General features: G+C 41.3%; 1 protein-coding gene across 2 annotated transcripts in view; it reads right to left on the reverse strand.

Moving 5' to 3' along the window:
- Positions 1-1,999: 1,999 nt before the first annotated feature.
- The window catches only part of rasa1 (RAS p21 protein activator 1), a 41,823-nt gene continuing 26,318 nt past the window's right edge, over positions 2,000-17,504 (reverse strand). For both annotated transcript variants that reach the window (XM_022250285.2, XM_022250275.2), the window contains exons 14-24: positions 16,892-17,133; positions 16,004-16,253; positions 15,258-15,420; positions 14,406-14,548; positions 13,509-13,624; positions 12,921-13,007; positions 11,827-11,894; positions 10,908-11,002; positions 9,896-9,973; positions 8,865-8,987; positions 2,000-8,185 (exon numbers count right to left, since the gene is read on the reverse strand). In XM_022250285.2, coding sequence (XP_022105977.2) covers positions 8,099-8,185; positions 8,865-8,987; positions 9,896-9,973; positions 10,908-11,002; positions 11,827-11,894; positions 12,921-13,007; positions 13,509-13,624; positions 14,406-14,548; positions 15,258-15,420; positions 16,004-16,253; positions 16,892-17,133 — 1,452 coding nt within the window. In that variant the 3' untranslated portion in view covers positions 2,000-8,098. The remainder of the gene's footprint in view (positions 8,186-8,864; positions 8,988-9,895; positions 9,974-10,907; positions 11,003-11,826; positions 11,895-12,920; positions 13,008-13,508; positions 13,625-14,405; positions 14,549-15,257; positions 15,421-16,003; positions 16,254-16,891; positions 17,134-17,504) is intronic.

Here is a 17,504-nt window from a genome sequence, read left to right on the forward strand (position 1 = left end):
GTCCGGACACATTGCTGATGATGATTACCGGATGATGATTATTGTGACCGCTAAGACATTTTTAATTTCACAAGTGTTAGTCGCCTCATTTTAAAAAAAATTTCCCACCCCTAAGACACCCCTTGAATAGTAATCAAGCTTCGGACTCGGCCTGGGTTTTTGTAGACGAAATATCCCGAGTTGGAAGCCACACGTACAAACTTTGTGATTTATAGAAATATCTCTACGATCGATCCTGATTATTGACCTCTCATAACCCGTGGAACGTGGATATAGACACTTTAATACCACCTCCTGAGAGGCTTTCACGGGAAAATGGGCTCAAGATGGAGATAATGTATTTAAAATACAGCAGCAACTTCTGTCATTATACAATCATGCAGAGTGCTCTCTTTGCTTCAGTCTTCTCCGACGCTAGCTCGCACAGAATGAACACCAAGCAATGTTGAAGACAGACTGTGAAGTTACATACCGCCCTCATTTTCAATATTCTCCCGATCCAACTCACACACGGGCAAATGAAAGCCTTCGCTCATTGCCCAGCAGCCTAGCGCCTGCTAGGGCGCTGGGCGACGAGCGAAAATGAACGCCTAGCATGCAAGCGATGTAAAGTACAGCAATGTACTAGAAGAGACACCATTAAGTTAGTATACCGCCCTCACTTCAGTCTTCTCCAACGCGCGTGCGCATGCGCGGACACAATAAAACGCAATCTTAGTGACATACCGCCATCACTTCAGTCTTCTCATCTCCAGCACATGCACGCAATTATATTAATGTTAATTTTGCAAAACTTCCCATTGTCTGCGGCTTGGGAAGACATCTTAATGATGCCTTATGAAAGGAAGAAGCCCCGTCGTTAAGTTTGCAGGCTCTCCTCACTTGCCCTCATCACTTTAGCCTTCTTTAACTTAACGGTCTTAATAAATATACATGCCCATAAAAGCAACAAAAGGGAAAATCTATTCAAAATACAATAACCAATTCCGAAATTGGAATGCGCTTTCTTGCTTTTCTTCAGAGGGATGGGCTGATACGGTTTATGGCGTCCTCCCAATAGGCCATGATGAGAATAAAAGTTGTAGATTTGCGTCCGCCGCTAACATGTCCCGACGCCACCGCCCCCCATTATTGTTTACAAAAAAAAATCATTATTTGTAAGAACTTATCACAAAATCAGAGTTCCACATCTTTTAGCGGCTGTATAAAACACCATATTTATACATTTTCATCCAAACTTAGCTCAGTTTAGATGGCTTTTGTATGTCCAGATGTCTGCTTGAGCTTTGGCCGCCTCACGTGCGTCGGATCAGCTCGCACGTTTATTTTCGTTCTACTGCCGGTCTTTTTTTGTTTTGATGATCCCTATTTGACCTGATCCATAAACTGATGAAGAGTCTACAGGTAGCTCATCCCCAGCAAGGCGATTGGTTGTGGTTTAGCAGTATTTTACTTGAAAAGTGTCTGTACTTGGAGGTTGAAATAAAATAATGAAAAAATGCCTCCTGTGTTTTGAAATTGTTAGGACACAAGTATGCAAATTCTATTCTCACGGCCTTACAAACTGTATGGTTTTAACTTCAAACCAAAACTGCTGCCGATTTTCGGTGCAGTAATCTGCACATCAGTAGTCCGAGTATTTTACTGACTTTCGACTTTATTTGTCGTAAATGACACTTCTGGCACACATTGCTATGGGAGGTTGCCATGTTTGTTGATCTATCCATTAGGTTGGTTCTGGCTTAGATTGTCAGCGTGCATGATAATAATCTTAAACTAAAAAAGTACTTCAGTACTTCCTTTCAGGAAAACTGCTTCTTTGACATGCACATCCACAGGTGCATCGAGAACTTCTCTCATCCTGCGTCAGTTTCCAAACGATCACAGTTTCTGATGTGTCACATATCCTCAGTGTTCATTGTTGACACATGCACAAAGACAAAGAAAAGCTTTAGATGTGCACCTTTGTAACACAAGCAGACACACGTACACGAGACCATTTTTTTCCATCTCAACCTTTTTTAATAATCTTGACATTATGTTCCATTCTTTTCTTAACTGGATTTATCACAAACATTCAAAGCTTTGCCTAGCACATAATACTGTGTTGATACAGCAAAAATAACCACCTTGTAAGAAATCTGCCGACAGAAGTTGACCTCCCAATTTCTTAATGCTATAATGCCTCCTGATATGTGTTCATCTACATAAATTAACTTGCTTATCCATAAACAGTGTATTCTGTAAAACCCAGATCTTGATTTAATCCATCTGGAGCAATGATGCTGGAGGTCGTGAATACCATACTCCCATATGTCTCATTATATTTTTTCAAACAACCACACAACAATAAATTGCACAGATGTTTCTGAAAGCATCACCAAAATGCTTCTTTTGCTGAAAGCAGTGCATCAAATCCATCCAAAATTTCTCAAAAATTATTTGAAAATACTTTGGGAAACATTGTAGGTTGAGATATTGAGACATCAAAGAACAAACAAGACGACTTGTTTCACACAACTTTTGGATTAAATTGGGGGAAGATTCATCTTGGTTTGGGAAAAAGAGGCAAGCCCTTTAAAGGCTAGATCATCCCTCCCACATCTAGTTCCTCCATGATGGGCAATCTCATAAAGCCCATGGTTTGAGGTTTGATTCCCTAATCCCATACACTTCCTTGTTAAGTGCACTGAACCTTTGAAAGATGATCTGGGGGTACTGATTCTTTGAAATTTACTGGTTTACACCATACTACAAAAGAAATGTCTACAGAAACTAGCACTTGACTTCATAGACTGGAGCTGCAAACCGGAAAATACTGCTTAGAAGATTAATGTGCTTAGCAAAACTCAGCTCTACAGTCATAAAAACTTCACAGTACATGACAATGTCTGGCATCCTGCTGTTGCTGAACAAACACTTTCTTTGCTGAACACATTTCTGTGCTTCCCAGCCCCCAGAAATGAACCCCAGGTTACTGTTTGGTCTGAGTAAAATCCTTGAGTAGTTGAGCTGACAACTCCAGATAGAGACACTGGAGGAAGGGGGCCAGAACTGACCAGGCCAGGGACTGACTCAAAACTGCCTTCGGAGAGGATCTGGAAACTGGCCTACTCAATATTAAGCTACGTCTACATTACTTGGCTGTGGCTAGTTAAAACACACAAGTAAATGTAGCCATGGGGCTGGGGCTTCCATAGGTTTCATATGTGCTATTATCTACCTCAGCCAAGTGATGCGGACCATGTTTAGACAAAGCCAAAATAAAGCTGACCATACACTTATTTATAGGGGGGCTTTGCTGTCATTTTTATGTCTCATTGTAAAACAAAATCCAACTCAATGCAAATGAACAGATTGCAAATATAGAGATTTGCCACGACTCTGATCACTTGACAGTTTGAAGTATCAGTGTATTTCTTGTTCAAGAGAAAACACTGAAAAAGCGCAGTGTGCACATTCATGAATCATCTTCTTTAGTATACAACTTTCAGAAACATCATGATCTGTCATCACCCAATACATGCTGACAGTACCTTATTAATGTACACGCATCTTCCTGAACCTTTGTGTTTTTTTCACAGCATTTCTGTATATACCAGCCTCTGTGTTTGCATATTGACTGCAGTGCATTCCCTTCTATTGTATTTCTAGTTACCAAGACAACAGACAATGAACCAGTTTGGTATTTCAACAGTACATGCCCAAAAATTAAGCGCGTCCTAAGTCATTCAGGAACAGCAATACATGTGGGCAAGGTCTGTGCTGCGCTATCAACATGGCCATGTGCCATGGCTCATTTTAGAAAAAAGGCTCATTTAAAACCAGTTTGAATGACACAGAAATAGAAGAAACATCTGAAATAAAGATTTGCCTCTCATTTCCCCAAAAAACATCTGTTGACTAACCCAGACCAGAAGCTGCATGAGAATCAAACAAGGTCACTTTGTAACATTATAAAGGAAGGAAACAAACTCTTTGTGCCTTTTGGATTGGCCTCTAACATAAACCCTTGTTATAGGGCAGGTACCTCCAAGTTGATATGAAAAGAAAGTACTGTTTTGGTGTACAATAATAACAATAATAATAATTACATTAAAACATGCTTTTATTTACAAATATGATTGCGGTGATGTGCAATCACTAACGAAAATTGTTCCTTTGCAAATACTACATAAAATAAAGATGATAGGACCTCAATCATTTTGAATTATATGCACCAGCATTAAGCTCATCTGATTTGTTTGAGTTGCTCTGAAAACATACTTAAATTACACCATGCAATGAAATCTGCAATATCGTCATGTGAAATCCCTTTCAGGAGTCAGCAGAGCTCTGACGACAGATGGAGTATGTTTTTAGAAGTGTTAAGTATGCCAGTTCTTTTCAGAATTCCACTCATTCCTAATAGAGATTTCCAATGGTGCTACCACAATCTTCATCGATATTACTTTGTCCACCATCCAGAAAACAACACTTTTGGCTGTAGTGGGACATGGCAAATATAACTGTGCAGAACACAGAACGCATCAAAGGAACAAAAGCTCTTCCAGTCATTAGTCAGTCTTTGGTCAAAACAGGCCCTCAAACGAAAGTGTTATGTGCTTTACTCTGTGACAGAATGTTACATTAAAGAGAAGAACACAACATCTCATCCTTTGCAGTAAAATCATTTACACCTATGGAAGCCACTGGCTGTGGCCACTTCCCATACATGAAGGTAGTTTTGCCTTCCACAGTCAAATCTCACAGGCAGAGGCATGACTGATCTTGAATGGTATTGGGAAAATAAGTTCTGTTGTTTGTATTTGAGAAGGTGGAGAGGGTGGGGCTACATGGTGGTGGGGGGGATGGAAGATATCAATTGGCAATCTGTAAGGTGGCATCTACGTGTATATAGCTCAGTAGGTCTCTGAACTGATGAGATCGTGTTTTGATTGCAAGTGCACTTTCCTATGAAGTCAGATAGGGGTGATGGGTTGGAATCTATTACACTGGAGGCTTGGGTCAGGAGGCATCCGTGCTTACAACACGGGACAAACATGTTGTGTCACAGTGTATGTATCTGTAGACGAGGAAGCATCTTGTGTCTAGCTCTAGAGCTAGGTCTTTGTCAGTTGCAAAAAAGCCTACCTTCAAGGTGGACCTAATTCTGAATTGGGAGCACCCAAAGAAACAGTGCATCTCGTATTTCCACAGGCCAAGCCATACATATTTATTTCATAGGTGTGGAGACAGACTCTCGTCAGTATATCGACTTTGTAGGGACAGCAGAAAGTCCCCATAATGAGGTCCTCACTTGCCTAACAATAGAAAGAAAACTTCCCCATTACATGGTGATGGCCTGTCCACACATACTGGCAACGAAGCTGTGCAGACTACGCACGTGTTTAACTCAAACAATGCATGCACTTTTTATGGGGAAAAGTTCGTTATTTATGACAAACTCAGTCTAAAATTTCCTCACTCAAAAAAGTCCCCTCAACAATGGGCCAACCAGGGCATTGGTATTAACACATTATTTATGTTATAAAATTCAAAACAGAAAAAACAACAAATATAAGGCCCACATTTTACAAGATGGAGAGATATCTACAGATGTACATCTCTCTACAGAGAGATTTTCGGGATGTAAAATATCAGGCTAACAAACATTAATCTGGAGTAAAACAAAAGAAATTCATTGTTTACATGTTTTATTTGAGAGAAAAATTACAAAATTTTTTCCTAAAATCAGAAATTACAATTTTAATGAGTTGAATTGGTACGGACTAGCAGAAAGTACTTAATGTCAAATATAGATTTTCATTACGTGTGGATTAAAAAAAAAATGAAAATCCCACTTTATATTGATATATGGGTTTATGCTGATAAAACAAATACTTCAGACACTGAAAAGGTGTAGGATTTTTACTTTCTCTGATCTTTTGTCAATTCTTTTTTCAATTCTTTAAGTATAAACTATGCTTATTCAATCGCTATGTTGTGAAAGGAAGGGAAGCATTTTAACCAAAACACAACAGTTTCTTTATCAGCTTGGTCTCTCTATCTCGACACGTTTTCTTACGATATGAACTCTCCCTGTGATGATCATACAAAAACTGTGTTTGTGATTTCTCCATGCTGTGACAATTACAAAGGGGGGGTGCTTAATTGTTACCCCTGCTCATCAAGCCCACAAATCATGCTTACAGTCATCTTGGCTCACTGTCAAGCACATATTGCACGTGCAGTAGCCACTCAATGGTGGGATACCGTACGGTGCACTGAGTTGTTATGTGTAAGCTCACAGATCAATTACACTACTGTAATGTCATGATTGCCAAAGCAGAATTATCAAATGAAAAGGTAGTTTTAGACTTCAGTCTTTGCAATGCCGCTAAAACATGATACACCTGCGTGACTATTCCAGACACCAACAAAAACACAGTATCCACATACAGTTGACATGGCCTGAGACTTCTCAGACGGGCACAGCACCTGACAGTGTACAGAGTTGTACTCAAGACCGCTTAAGATGATCATAAGACCCAGTACAGATCACTACAAGACCAACACAAGGTCTCCCGTCTGAATTCAAATCACAAACTATTCACACACACTGCGACAAAAGCATTCGTTTGTCACTGTTCAAATCTGTTACTTGTGACTGGCCTTGGGTCTGGTCTTGTAACTGGCCTTGTGTCTAATTTTGTGTCTGGTCTTGTGTCCGGTCTTGCAATGGTCTTGACTACTGACAGTGAGTAAGGCTAGCCACACTGACCGCAGCATTGAGAGCACAGATTGGAGATACTTGAAAGTGCCATGAGCACGGGTCCCAAGCAATAATTCTGAAAGTACACCGCTGAAGTTTAGACCAAAATACAAAACACTTGCGACATTTATCACGGATGTGTAGGCACTGATACAGTTCTTGTTTCAAAGCTGAAAACAATAACCAATCACTCTTCATATCAACTACAAATTCTGTTTAATGATTCATCGCACCATTAAAAACAAAGGGGGGCATTATTCCCACCTGACTGCCATTAACGAAGGCGTTTCTTACACTTGACGTTCAAGCTATAAAAGGAAGAATCTGTGTCGTTTAAACAGTAAGCCTCGTATTACAAATACACAGTGAACGCACAAGGATGTGATTGAGTGTTTGTGGATACAGTGTACTGTACATGTCCACTGTTACACAATGCTGCCATCTTAGACAATGCTGCCAACCACTGTACGTCACTACATGTATGTCAGCTTACATTGTACAGTTGTGGTCGACATTCATTATCAACACGGATTTTCTTCAATTTGTCATAGGATTAAGATAAGTGCACATGTATGTGCTCGAGAAGAAATTTCTTTCTAGTGTAGAATCTATGGAAATGGCATCAGCGGGTATTACTTTGTTTTTTTACCAAAACGCCCACTGACATGACTTTGAGGATTTACAGACCTTAACTAAAAGTAGCCTTTGTAGGTATTTATACTGATAAGTATCAAAATGTAGAAATTGAAAATCTATGTAATTGATAGTCAAGTTTTTGAGAATTCACTCAAAAATTGACTTCCTTGTTAAATTACCAGAACACTTACTCTATGATGAACTGAAAAGCAAACTTATATCTGTTATAAATAAAAATAATTTTTTCCAAATTTAATTTATTCATGATTTTGATGGAGTGAAAAACATGCATTTTTTACATCGTAGAGGGAACTGCTTCTCTGGTGATCACGGACTCACTAATGGAAGGCTAGTTCGACAACAAAACTTTCCATCAATCATTAGGATCAACAACTTACCTGGCTACCAGGGTTAGGGGTTTGGACCAACAGCAGTCCTACAGAAGCCATCACATGGCCTCATTTTGTATAGACTTCTTTGACAGGGAATCAGTTTTGCTCACATTACCAGTCAACATAACATTCGACATTAACTCTTTGTGCTAGCACCTCCGCAACATTAAAAAAACCCTGACTTCTGTAGCACAGTGACCACAGCGAGCAGGTAAACATCACCTTGGTTTGAGTAGCTCCTCACCTCCAAAGACTGACAGCGGTGTGTGAGGTCCCCACTTCTTCTACTGGCTAAGCAGATCAGCGGCTCGTTGGATCATACCAGGGTCGTGGACCGCCCCATGTATTGATTCCTGTTATGTGTCAGCATCTCTGTGACTGCCAGCAGCTTCTTCAAACTAGGCTGTTATACAACGGACGAATGTTTTGAAATTAATTCGCTTCAGTTGAGGAGCTTGTATTTTGCTGAGAACAAAGACTGCATGCCTGGTAACGGTGAAATGACGAAAGTGGTGTGTTCATTTAAATTCATCAAGGGGGAATTAAGATGGAAACACCTTTGCACAGATAAAAAACAACTTGGGAATTCAAACGCAACATAAAAAATTTACGCATAATATGGGGAAATAAAGTAAATTAACAGTCCCTACATTTGTTAGGCCAATATACAGTGTGTTTTAAAAAAAGGAAACCGAGATTAATTTCTTCATTTTCTTGGACATGGCTGAAATTTTGGAAATTGGCAACCACCATTTATTAACTAATGATGGCCTCTTTCCTATGACACCAAGAACTCTAATTTACTGTCACAGATGACTGAGCAGGAAGCAGTTCAATCAACTGAATAACTGCCACAGGGACAACCAGAAGGGATTAGTACAAGATAATTAAATAAAAAACCACTTTGTATGGTTTCCACCTGTGTTTTCTACATTTCCACAAATATGACACATCCTACATTTCAGACATGCTTTGTTTTCCAGAACAACATTGTGCACAAATGCAAAGGGACCACATGAAGCCGTTTCCCTATCTATATATCAGGTCTCCTCTAATTCCAGGCACCAGTATTTTTCTTCTACCTGAACTACGCTGAGTTGTTGTAATTCTTTGATGTAAGTAACACACAGTTGGTGCAGAGCTGCAAGTTGCCTGGCTAGATCAATGGGAGGAACTTCCCCTGGGGGTGGACACTCGGTGACAGTCTGTGAGGAAAAAGGGAAAACAAAACCGGAAGTGAGACACTGAAAGTTGAAGGAAATCATGTGTGATCTGTGCAAGCAAGCAGCAACTCTTTGATGTAAGCGTCTTTGTAACAAACTGTAAGCGAATGACAGTTGGAGAATTACTTGTCTCCAGATTGAAGTTGTGAGTCAAGGGTGGTGGCTGTTGCCACTTCCAACAGGGTTGTGTCTCACATCAAGCCGCAGCCAAGTGATTCAGACACTGCTTACTTGGCCATTCGAGGAGACAAGCTTGCAATTTCTTATCATACATGTACAAAATGATGAATTTCGACAGCAAGGCTGGTGTCGCATATGCAATTAAATAAATCAGTACCCTGATATTTATTTACAGCAGAGCTTCCGTGCGATTCTGGTCGGTGTCTTCATACGAGTGTTTTGCACAAACCTGACTCTCTTATTCAGTTACAGTTGTGGTGGGATAATGTGCACACTTATTAAGAAAGGGGGACCAAACCTAATAAAATGGACTAAAAGTCACCACAACCACATTTGCGTTAAAGGTTTCTAAACGGAATCTTGCACAAAGGAAATCAATCCAGACCCTCGATATTTCATCCATATCAATTTCTATCAGGCTGGCAAACTTGGTGATACATCAAGACAAAGCATTCAGTTGGCTCTTTCTAATACCAAGAGCCAAACCAAAATTTACTCAAAAAAATAACCTGAAGACTGGAAATGGAAATGGTCATGAAAGTGACATGGGTAATTTGATAACATGACTTACAAAGTTGATCAATACCAAGCTCACTGTCAGCCGTGGAGGCAGTCATAGTAACTACATTGTAAACGCCAACTCCTTTATGGCCAGCAAAAGAGAGAAAATTGAGTCTGGAGTCATCACTAGACAATCAAGAACAACTTACCGCTAATTCGTTAAGGAAATGACACATCCTGCCTTTGTTGATGACAATGTAAGGGTTGATGACCACCATGTAGGCCTCCTACAAATAAAAAAACCAACAACTCACAAACGTGATTAAAGAATTAGGGAGACACCATACGATTCAGGGGAAAAATAACTTTCAAAACATTACATGACACTGAGTGTCACGTAATGACACAATCAGTCCTTCATTCTCATTCAGACATCTTTGTACTTCCGCGTAGCTCGCCGCAGCGATTTACTGCATGGAACATCGCCCTCGCACGGAAGAGTCGACCATTGGCCGGACTTTCACCCTCTCTCGGACCAGGCTTTCCGAGGCTTTATGCTTACATATAACTTGATTTTAAAAAAGCTGACCTGAGCGTCAAACTATAAAACGTGCACATACGTCCCAAGACAGCAGTGTAAATTCCGTGTTAAAGAATCCTGTTCAAAATCTTCAGATGTGATTTCTGCCTTGCCTTCCTCAAAACAGGAGGACATCATCAAATTTTACAACAGCTCACAATTAAATACTGACACCAGTCATACACTGGAATGCTTTCAATCAAACTGAAATGTGAATACTTTATCTTCAAATGGTTTGTTGTCTTATCTGCTCCGAGCAGGAACAAAAGAGGGCGTGTTTAGAAATGAAAGTAACAGTCCTTTGGTCTTCATGTGCACGCCAAACACATGCAAGAACCCAGTTAGAAAACTTTGCAGTTTCCCAATACTCAACTTCGTCTCCGTCTCAGGCTTTGTCTATGAAACTAATCCCCGATTGTGGGCCAGACAGTACCATCTGTTTTTCTTTCGCAGGTGAGGGTGCTCAGGGTGAAGAGCAGTAGATAATTAATTTCATCCAACTTGTGCACTAGATTTTTTTAATCTTTCAGTCAAATACATGTTAATCAGAACCAACACTGCATCGCAACCAAGGACCTGGGCCAGTGTTGCATGATATTACCATGAAAGTTGCTTGCAAGTACCTGCACCTGGGCACTTACCTTGTAGTTAGTGCCAAATTCCACCTGATTAGCCAGATTCTGTATCGCCTTGGCAACAATCATGAGAGTGCGACTCGCCATGGGTGACGCAGCCTCTGCAAAAGGAAATGCGCAATTGCACCACCACACCAACAATGAGAAAAATTCAAAACAATGTGGCAAACGCACGCAACCAACAATCTCCGTTTGATGATCAAAAATTGCACGCGGCATCATAAAGACAAAAATGCCTTACCTGTTCAATGTCTCACACACAGTGCAAACCAAAGATTGTATAGCGCCAAAGGCACAAGATGGATAACTCTGCCCAAAAGATGTAATTACCATGGGCGCCATTTGAGCAAGCGATATGCCTGCGCAGTTTACAGTAATGCTTGGGCGCAGGCTCACCAGGTGCACGTGCCTGCCGCGGCGCCTGCGCATTAATGTGTATTGCGCAGGCGTATCGCTTGCTCAAATTGCGCTTATGGGATTACAATATTTTACGTGTATTCACAGTGAAGTTCGCATCTTGCGCCGCTTTGCTGCGCTATACGATCTTTGGTGCAAACAGCATTGCATGTGTATGCTACTGAAGGTAACACAGCAGCGAGTAACTTAGGTCTTATGAAGTGGTAGTCTGGAGGTAAAATCTGTATGCGTTTCAACATACTTGTCCCATAAAAGTCTGCACAGGACTTTTCAGTAGTTTCCTTGGCTTCGTCAGCACGCCCTAACTTGTGTTACAAGCACAGAGCAATAAAACTTAAGATTTAAAGAAAAAAAAGGGACACTTCACAGCTCTTGATTCATCTGAGCAAGAAAGTAACTCCCAGGAGTCACACACTGCAGACTGGAATGATGCCAAGCTAACTTTTGATGGAAGAACACACATCTTTGAAATGCAAAAGGTGTGCACCGGAGTAACCACACGTCATACCTGTTACGATGTTGAAAAGCCTGGGGTTGAGTATCGCTGGACATATGAGCCGTAGAAAGATAAACCCTCTGTGGAGAAATACAAAACAATGGATATTGATGAGGTACTAGTGTATGTCGATCACCAAGGACAGTGAACTTGACACCAGCAATTGATAAAATGTCCTCAGCATTTTTATTATAACATGCCTTCGTATCATGACGAGTCTAGACTTTTGATAGAAAAAAACCTTGTGAGAGACAGAAACAGCAGACAACTGAATCACTGCAGCGTACCGTCGAATGTTCACCGACTGTGGATTTCTCATGCATTCTGTCAAAAGCAGACTCTTCGAGGTAGCTGGTCCAAAATCGGTTTTTATCCCCTGCTCGCTGACTGGCCATTTACTTGCATGTGAGACTTGAAGCGTTTGGGAGGATGTAGTGAAACCAGTCTGCGCCCAGCCAATTTAGTTCTATAGGCTGGAATTTATCTCTGGTTTGCTACCAGGCATCACCAAATGATTGAGACTATTTCTACCCCCCTTGGAGGGGATGCCAGTCAATCACAGTTTGCTCCCCGGTGAATGCTAGGACTCACTAATATTTGTAGGTTGAGAGAGGCAAGCAGGGATGAAGCAGCAAACCCAAGCCTGCAACTTATGGCCGGCAAATGGATTTGAACCCCTGACGTTTTGGCCGTGAGTAACAAATATTATCCATGATTCATAAATACCTGGGAAAGTTTTTCTATTCCTATTGGTTGAAATGTGTCATGCGACTATGTATCAACATTAACATAGAATAAACAGGTATTTATGAATGGGATTTGGTTTGAACAATAATCACGTCCGTTCTCCTGAGCCGGCATTAAATGCACGTTTAAGACCGGTCAAGCACATACTTATTCCCTTATTGAAGCAGGCTTTCCCCTTTAAAGTCATGGCAAAATCAAGCCAGTTTGGATTGATAAACGCAGGTGAATTAGTGTTCGTATTTTTGCACATCAAACGCTACCCCGAGGACAATTTGCTTTTAAAAGAATATGCCGCACGTGGTATATCCCACACCCTGTCTGGCTCATGCTCAGTCACCATTCCCTGGCAGCCCACCCACCCGATTGCCCGAGCCGTTATGTTGGGATCGTCTGGCCACTTTTGCCTCACATCCTGCTTCAGACACCAGCAAAGATACCTCAGTGCCCTGTAACAAATGGTAAAATACATGCATGACACAGTTCAGTGGTTCAGAGGTTCTGTGTGTATCCAACTTGCAGAATGTACAAAGGGCTGGAAATGACTTGGAATCGTTCTTAAAATCACAAATGCAAGTTTTTGAAATGAGACAAAATATCTGACTTTTACAACAAAATTAGTGTACTGCCAAACAGATATATAGCAGTTCTGACTACAATCCAGGCATGCCTTTGTCTGAGATCTGAAAGGATTCCAAGCTAGTCCTAGATAGCTAATGTGGGAGAGCACAAAGCATAGCTCAATCACTGAGCTTGCCGATGTTAACTGGGTGGTTCGAGTCAGATGTAGCAGCGGGTACCGCAAACAACTATTTCCAAGGATAGATTTGCGGCGAAGAGATGTTAATTAATTTTGGGTTTTTCCCCTGCCCGACGTGAGCATCACTTATGTGACTAAAAGAAACAGAGGACAGGGCTGAGCCAAGATTCATACAGACAAGAAGACTTACGGAGGGCACATAGTCCCAGATGCAAAGATGGACTCGATGATTTCCTTCAGGAACTCCAACAAATACTCGCAATTCTCTGATACATCATCTCCCTTTTCTACCTTGAGTGGATTCAGCTGTAGAGACAAAAAAGCACAGGTCTCAAATTATCATGGTTCACAGATGCTTTTATTTTATAATTTGTTACATCTTGAATCAAAGTTTTGTCACAAATTTTCACCGTATTTTCATTCCACTTTGCTTCTAGCTCTGCTCTCTTTTTATTGTTAACTTAAACTTCTGGTAATGTTTGTTTGATCTTAATTATTGGTGTTAGTAGTTCTTCAGACGTGCAACTTAAACAAGTGATTTGTTGAAATTCATTTTCAGTGCAAAGAACTCATGATGTTGTACTCTTTGGAATGTGCAAAATTTTGCTGGTTAGTAGACCAAGGTTTCCCCAACGCTGCCGACGAACATGAGGTGGCCCAAAAACTTTGACAAAATTAAAGTGCCAACAAAAATGCGGCTGACCACACCGAAAGTGCCCAGAATAATTTCTACATACACCATACTTTTGTGGTAAATTTGCACTCAATTAGTTTCCCCTGGATACATCAATCTTGTATTTTGAGGCCTTCAGTACCAGTCAGAACAATCCCAAGGTGAACCATGCTAAAATGTGTTGAATTTCTGCAATGTTGTTCTTTCCATTATTTTCTTTTTTTAAAATTCAGCTAACAAATTTGTTTTAACAAAGGGAAAGGTGGTTACTAACATTGGTGAGGTGCGTTGCCTCACATTTGAATACGCTGGGAAATCCTTCTGTACGCTTAAAATCAAGCGACACGTGCTGCGGAAATGCCATAAATCCAAGTGCTTCTGAAACCTGGACTGTCTCTCTACTGAGATTCCTACCTCACACGAATGCTTGGACTCCATTATCTTGATAATGACATCGTGCAGTGCATGCTGCACAAATTCCTGAGCTGTGATCTTCATGTACTTGTCCATCAGCGTTGTCGCCAGCGTGTTAGAGCGAAACAGTGTAGACTTCTCCTCTGCAAAATAGTGGGGGGGGAATGAATTTGAGGGGACACAATGCATGTACATAGTATCTGAAAAAAAAAATTGAAAGTTATGTAGTATGGAACAGTTTAACCGGAGTGAAACTTAGAGATGATGAGAAAGTCCACGAAACATTCACTAGAGGGGTTGGAACAACAACATTTTCAATAAAACGCTGTGATTTCTCAGGGCTTTCAATGTTTACAAGGAATGAGTTCTCTCCTGAATGGCTATGATTTTGTAAATCCCGTGCATTTTGTACCAAGTGTAAGAAACAGCAAAGTAGGGATGGTTAGATCCCTACAATGATAAAATTTTGGGTCGCAAATCTGATGCCTTGTATTAAGGCTGAGATTAAAACATGTTTGGTGAAGTTTGTAAGGTCTCTCTAAATCTTGTGTTCTATAAAAAATCCCTTATCTTAGCCAAAACACAAAGTTTTACACTATAAACCAGATCCTTCAAAATCCACCTGAAGACTTGGGCGGATGAGAACTAACCAGCGAAAGTTAGTTTGCATGAGGCTTTGCTGCCCTGTGATGGTTTAATTACAAAGAATGTCCCACTGACTTTCTGTACAGTGAAGCTCTTTAGAGATTACTGGCAAGCGTGCCTTTGAAGCTGGGAGGGGGGTGGAATTCAGTTAGTTTCCGAGCCATAAGGGGTGAGTAAAGGTTCCAAATCCAACCCCCTTCCCCCCACCTTCTTTCTCAATCTCCCTGCTGTTGAGTTTCTTCAGCAGCTCCACTTCTTTCTGTTGGTGGCGGAAGATGTCCAAGAGGATGCTGGCAAGGTTGGACCTGTCTTTGCAGCAGGCATCCTCCAGGGCATAGATGAAATGATAGTCACTGTCGCACAGCACCAGCTGGTGGAGAAATATGAACAGGAGACACTGTACTTGCTGATGCCAAAAAAAAAAAATATCTTGGCGGGAGGATGTTAGACTTGAGCAAAATGGGCTTTTAATCTGGCATTTCTATGTGAGAACTACGTTAGGATGTCATCATTCTCAATTTACGACTTTTGCTCTTTGCTTACAGTTTTGTTGTCTATATCCAGTCTAATTCTGAAGATGAACTGGAGCTTCTCATCAATGACCCTATGATAACGTGCAACAGGACATAACTCTGAATGCTCTGTACCAGCATGATCTGCACTTTTGCAGCAGGTTTTGTATGTTGACCTACTTCTGACGATCCTATTGCTCTTTTTGGGTAAGTCTAAGAAAAGGTGCCATTTTCTGTTTACACAATAAGCACACTCACAATCTAAAAGTCCTTGTGTATTTATCTCTATCTAGATGCCCAACTGCTTAATAAAGACAGAGAAATCCATGAATGTCTGCGGGTAAAATGTCTGTCGTGTCCACAGTGTTGGCAAAATTGAGTATACAGTGGTGGTTAGAAGATAATCTTTGGCCAGACAGAATGATCGGGCAGGCCACACACCTCTTGAAGACTACGATACTCCTCCAGCGGCATGAGGGTCTCCTGTAGGAACTGGGCCCTGGTTCGTATCGAACCCATCTCCCCTCGTCCCTGGGAGGTCAGAGCGATCAACGTGTACCACTGGTCCACCACCACCCCGTTGGGTAACTGTACCAACAGCAGGGTGGTGCGACACAGAGGGATGGGCTTGGCCCGCTTGGCACCGTTGAAGATGTCTATCGTGAAGGAGTCGATATCATCAGGGAAGTCACTGAATGATAACCAACAAGATGAATGAGTTACTTGTAACCCAGGAAACCAGACTGATTTTGTTAATTGTTCTGGGAGTACGGATAAGCTGCAATCTGACAGCTTAGTGTCACAGCAAATGTCACGATGAAAACAACTACTGGCATGAATCTTGCCCTCTCTTTTCGAGAAACATGAACTTGCACTAAGATGGTATGTAATGGTTTAGGCCAGATTTCGTAGTGGAGTCTGTTACAAGAGTTTGCAAGTCAATCACAATTCTATCACGATGCCGTCAAGCGATCAACAGGACAGTACACAATAGTATCCGGAGTGGCACATTCAACATGGCCCTAATCATTCCAACAAAACTCCTCCCTCTGCGCAGGGTCTGGGACTATATGGATGACGAATGCTAAGAAAATGTGAGTCCATCAAACCTAAAGCTTGAAAATGCAAAGCTTACTTTTTTTCAATAATTGTGCACAAAAACATGGCAATCAGCCTACCCCTTCATTCAAACACAAATTCCTTGCTCCAGATGGTGTGGGTTCAGCTTAATGCAAAGACCTAGACGCTGGCTTAAACTAAAACAAAATGTGAACAATTCACTTGTGAAAGAATGTGCACAAAAACACTGCCATCCATGGCCCCACTCACTCAAACACAAATTCCTCACTCCAGACGGGGTCTGGGGCCACCTGGATAGGCGTGCGGGCCACCTTGATGTTGTTGAGGGAGATGACGCAGTATGGGTGCGAGATCTGACGGGAGGGGATCTTGTGAGCCTCCAAGATGTGCAGGCTGAGGCTCTTCAGCTGCTTGATGCCGGAACTCTTGGCCCGTGTTGTCTGGGTCCAGCTGGCCCTTGTACAGCAGGAGCGCAGGACCTGGGTCCAAGTCTGGTGGGGGGGGGTTGAGGATACAGGGATTTTAATAGATTTGATTTTAAGTAAATGAAAAGTTTTCACAGCAATCTGTTAAATTTAGACCCGACTGTCACAACCTAATTAATATGCAACAAACAGTTCAAACTGCTGCCACTTTAAAAAATGTTAATATTTTACACATACATGCACTTAAGTGAAATTGTTCAATCCATTACGGATTACTGCTTAAATTTAAAGGGATGGAGTTGAATGTAGTGGTATCCGCTCTGAGCGGAACAAAAGAGGGCTTTTTTTTGGTACTCACCGCAAAGGATCACCAAGAAGCGTGCAAGAATATATGTGTGTTTGACGCGGAGCATGCGTAACTATTTTATTCCGGCTTG

This window comes from Acanthaster planci, linkage group LG05, assembly GCF_054643075.1.
Source record: "Acanthaster planci isolate LZ-2023a linkage group LG05, COTS_SCS, whole genome shotgun sequence".
Lineage (NCBI taxonomy): Eukaryota > Metazoa > Echinodermata > Asteroidea > Valvatida > Acanthasteridae > Acanthaster > Acanthaster planci.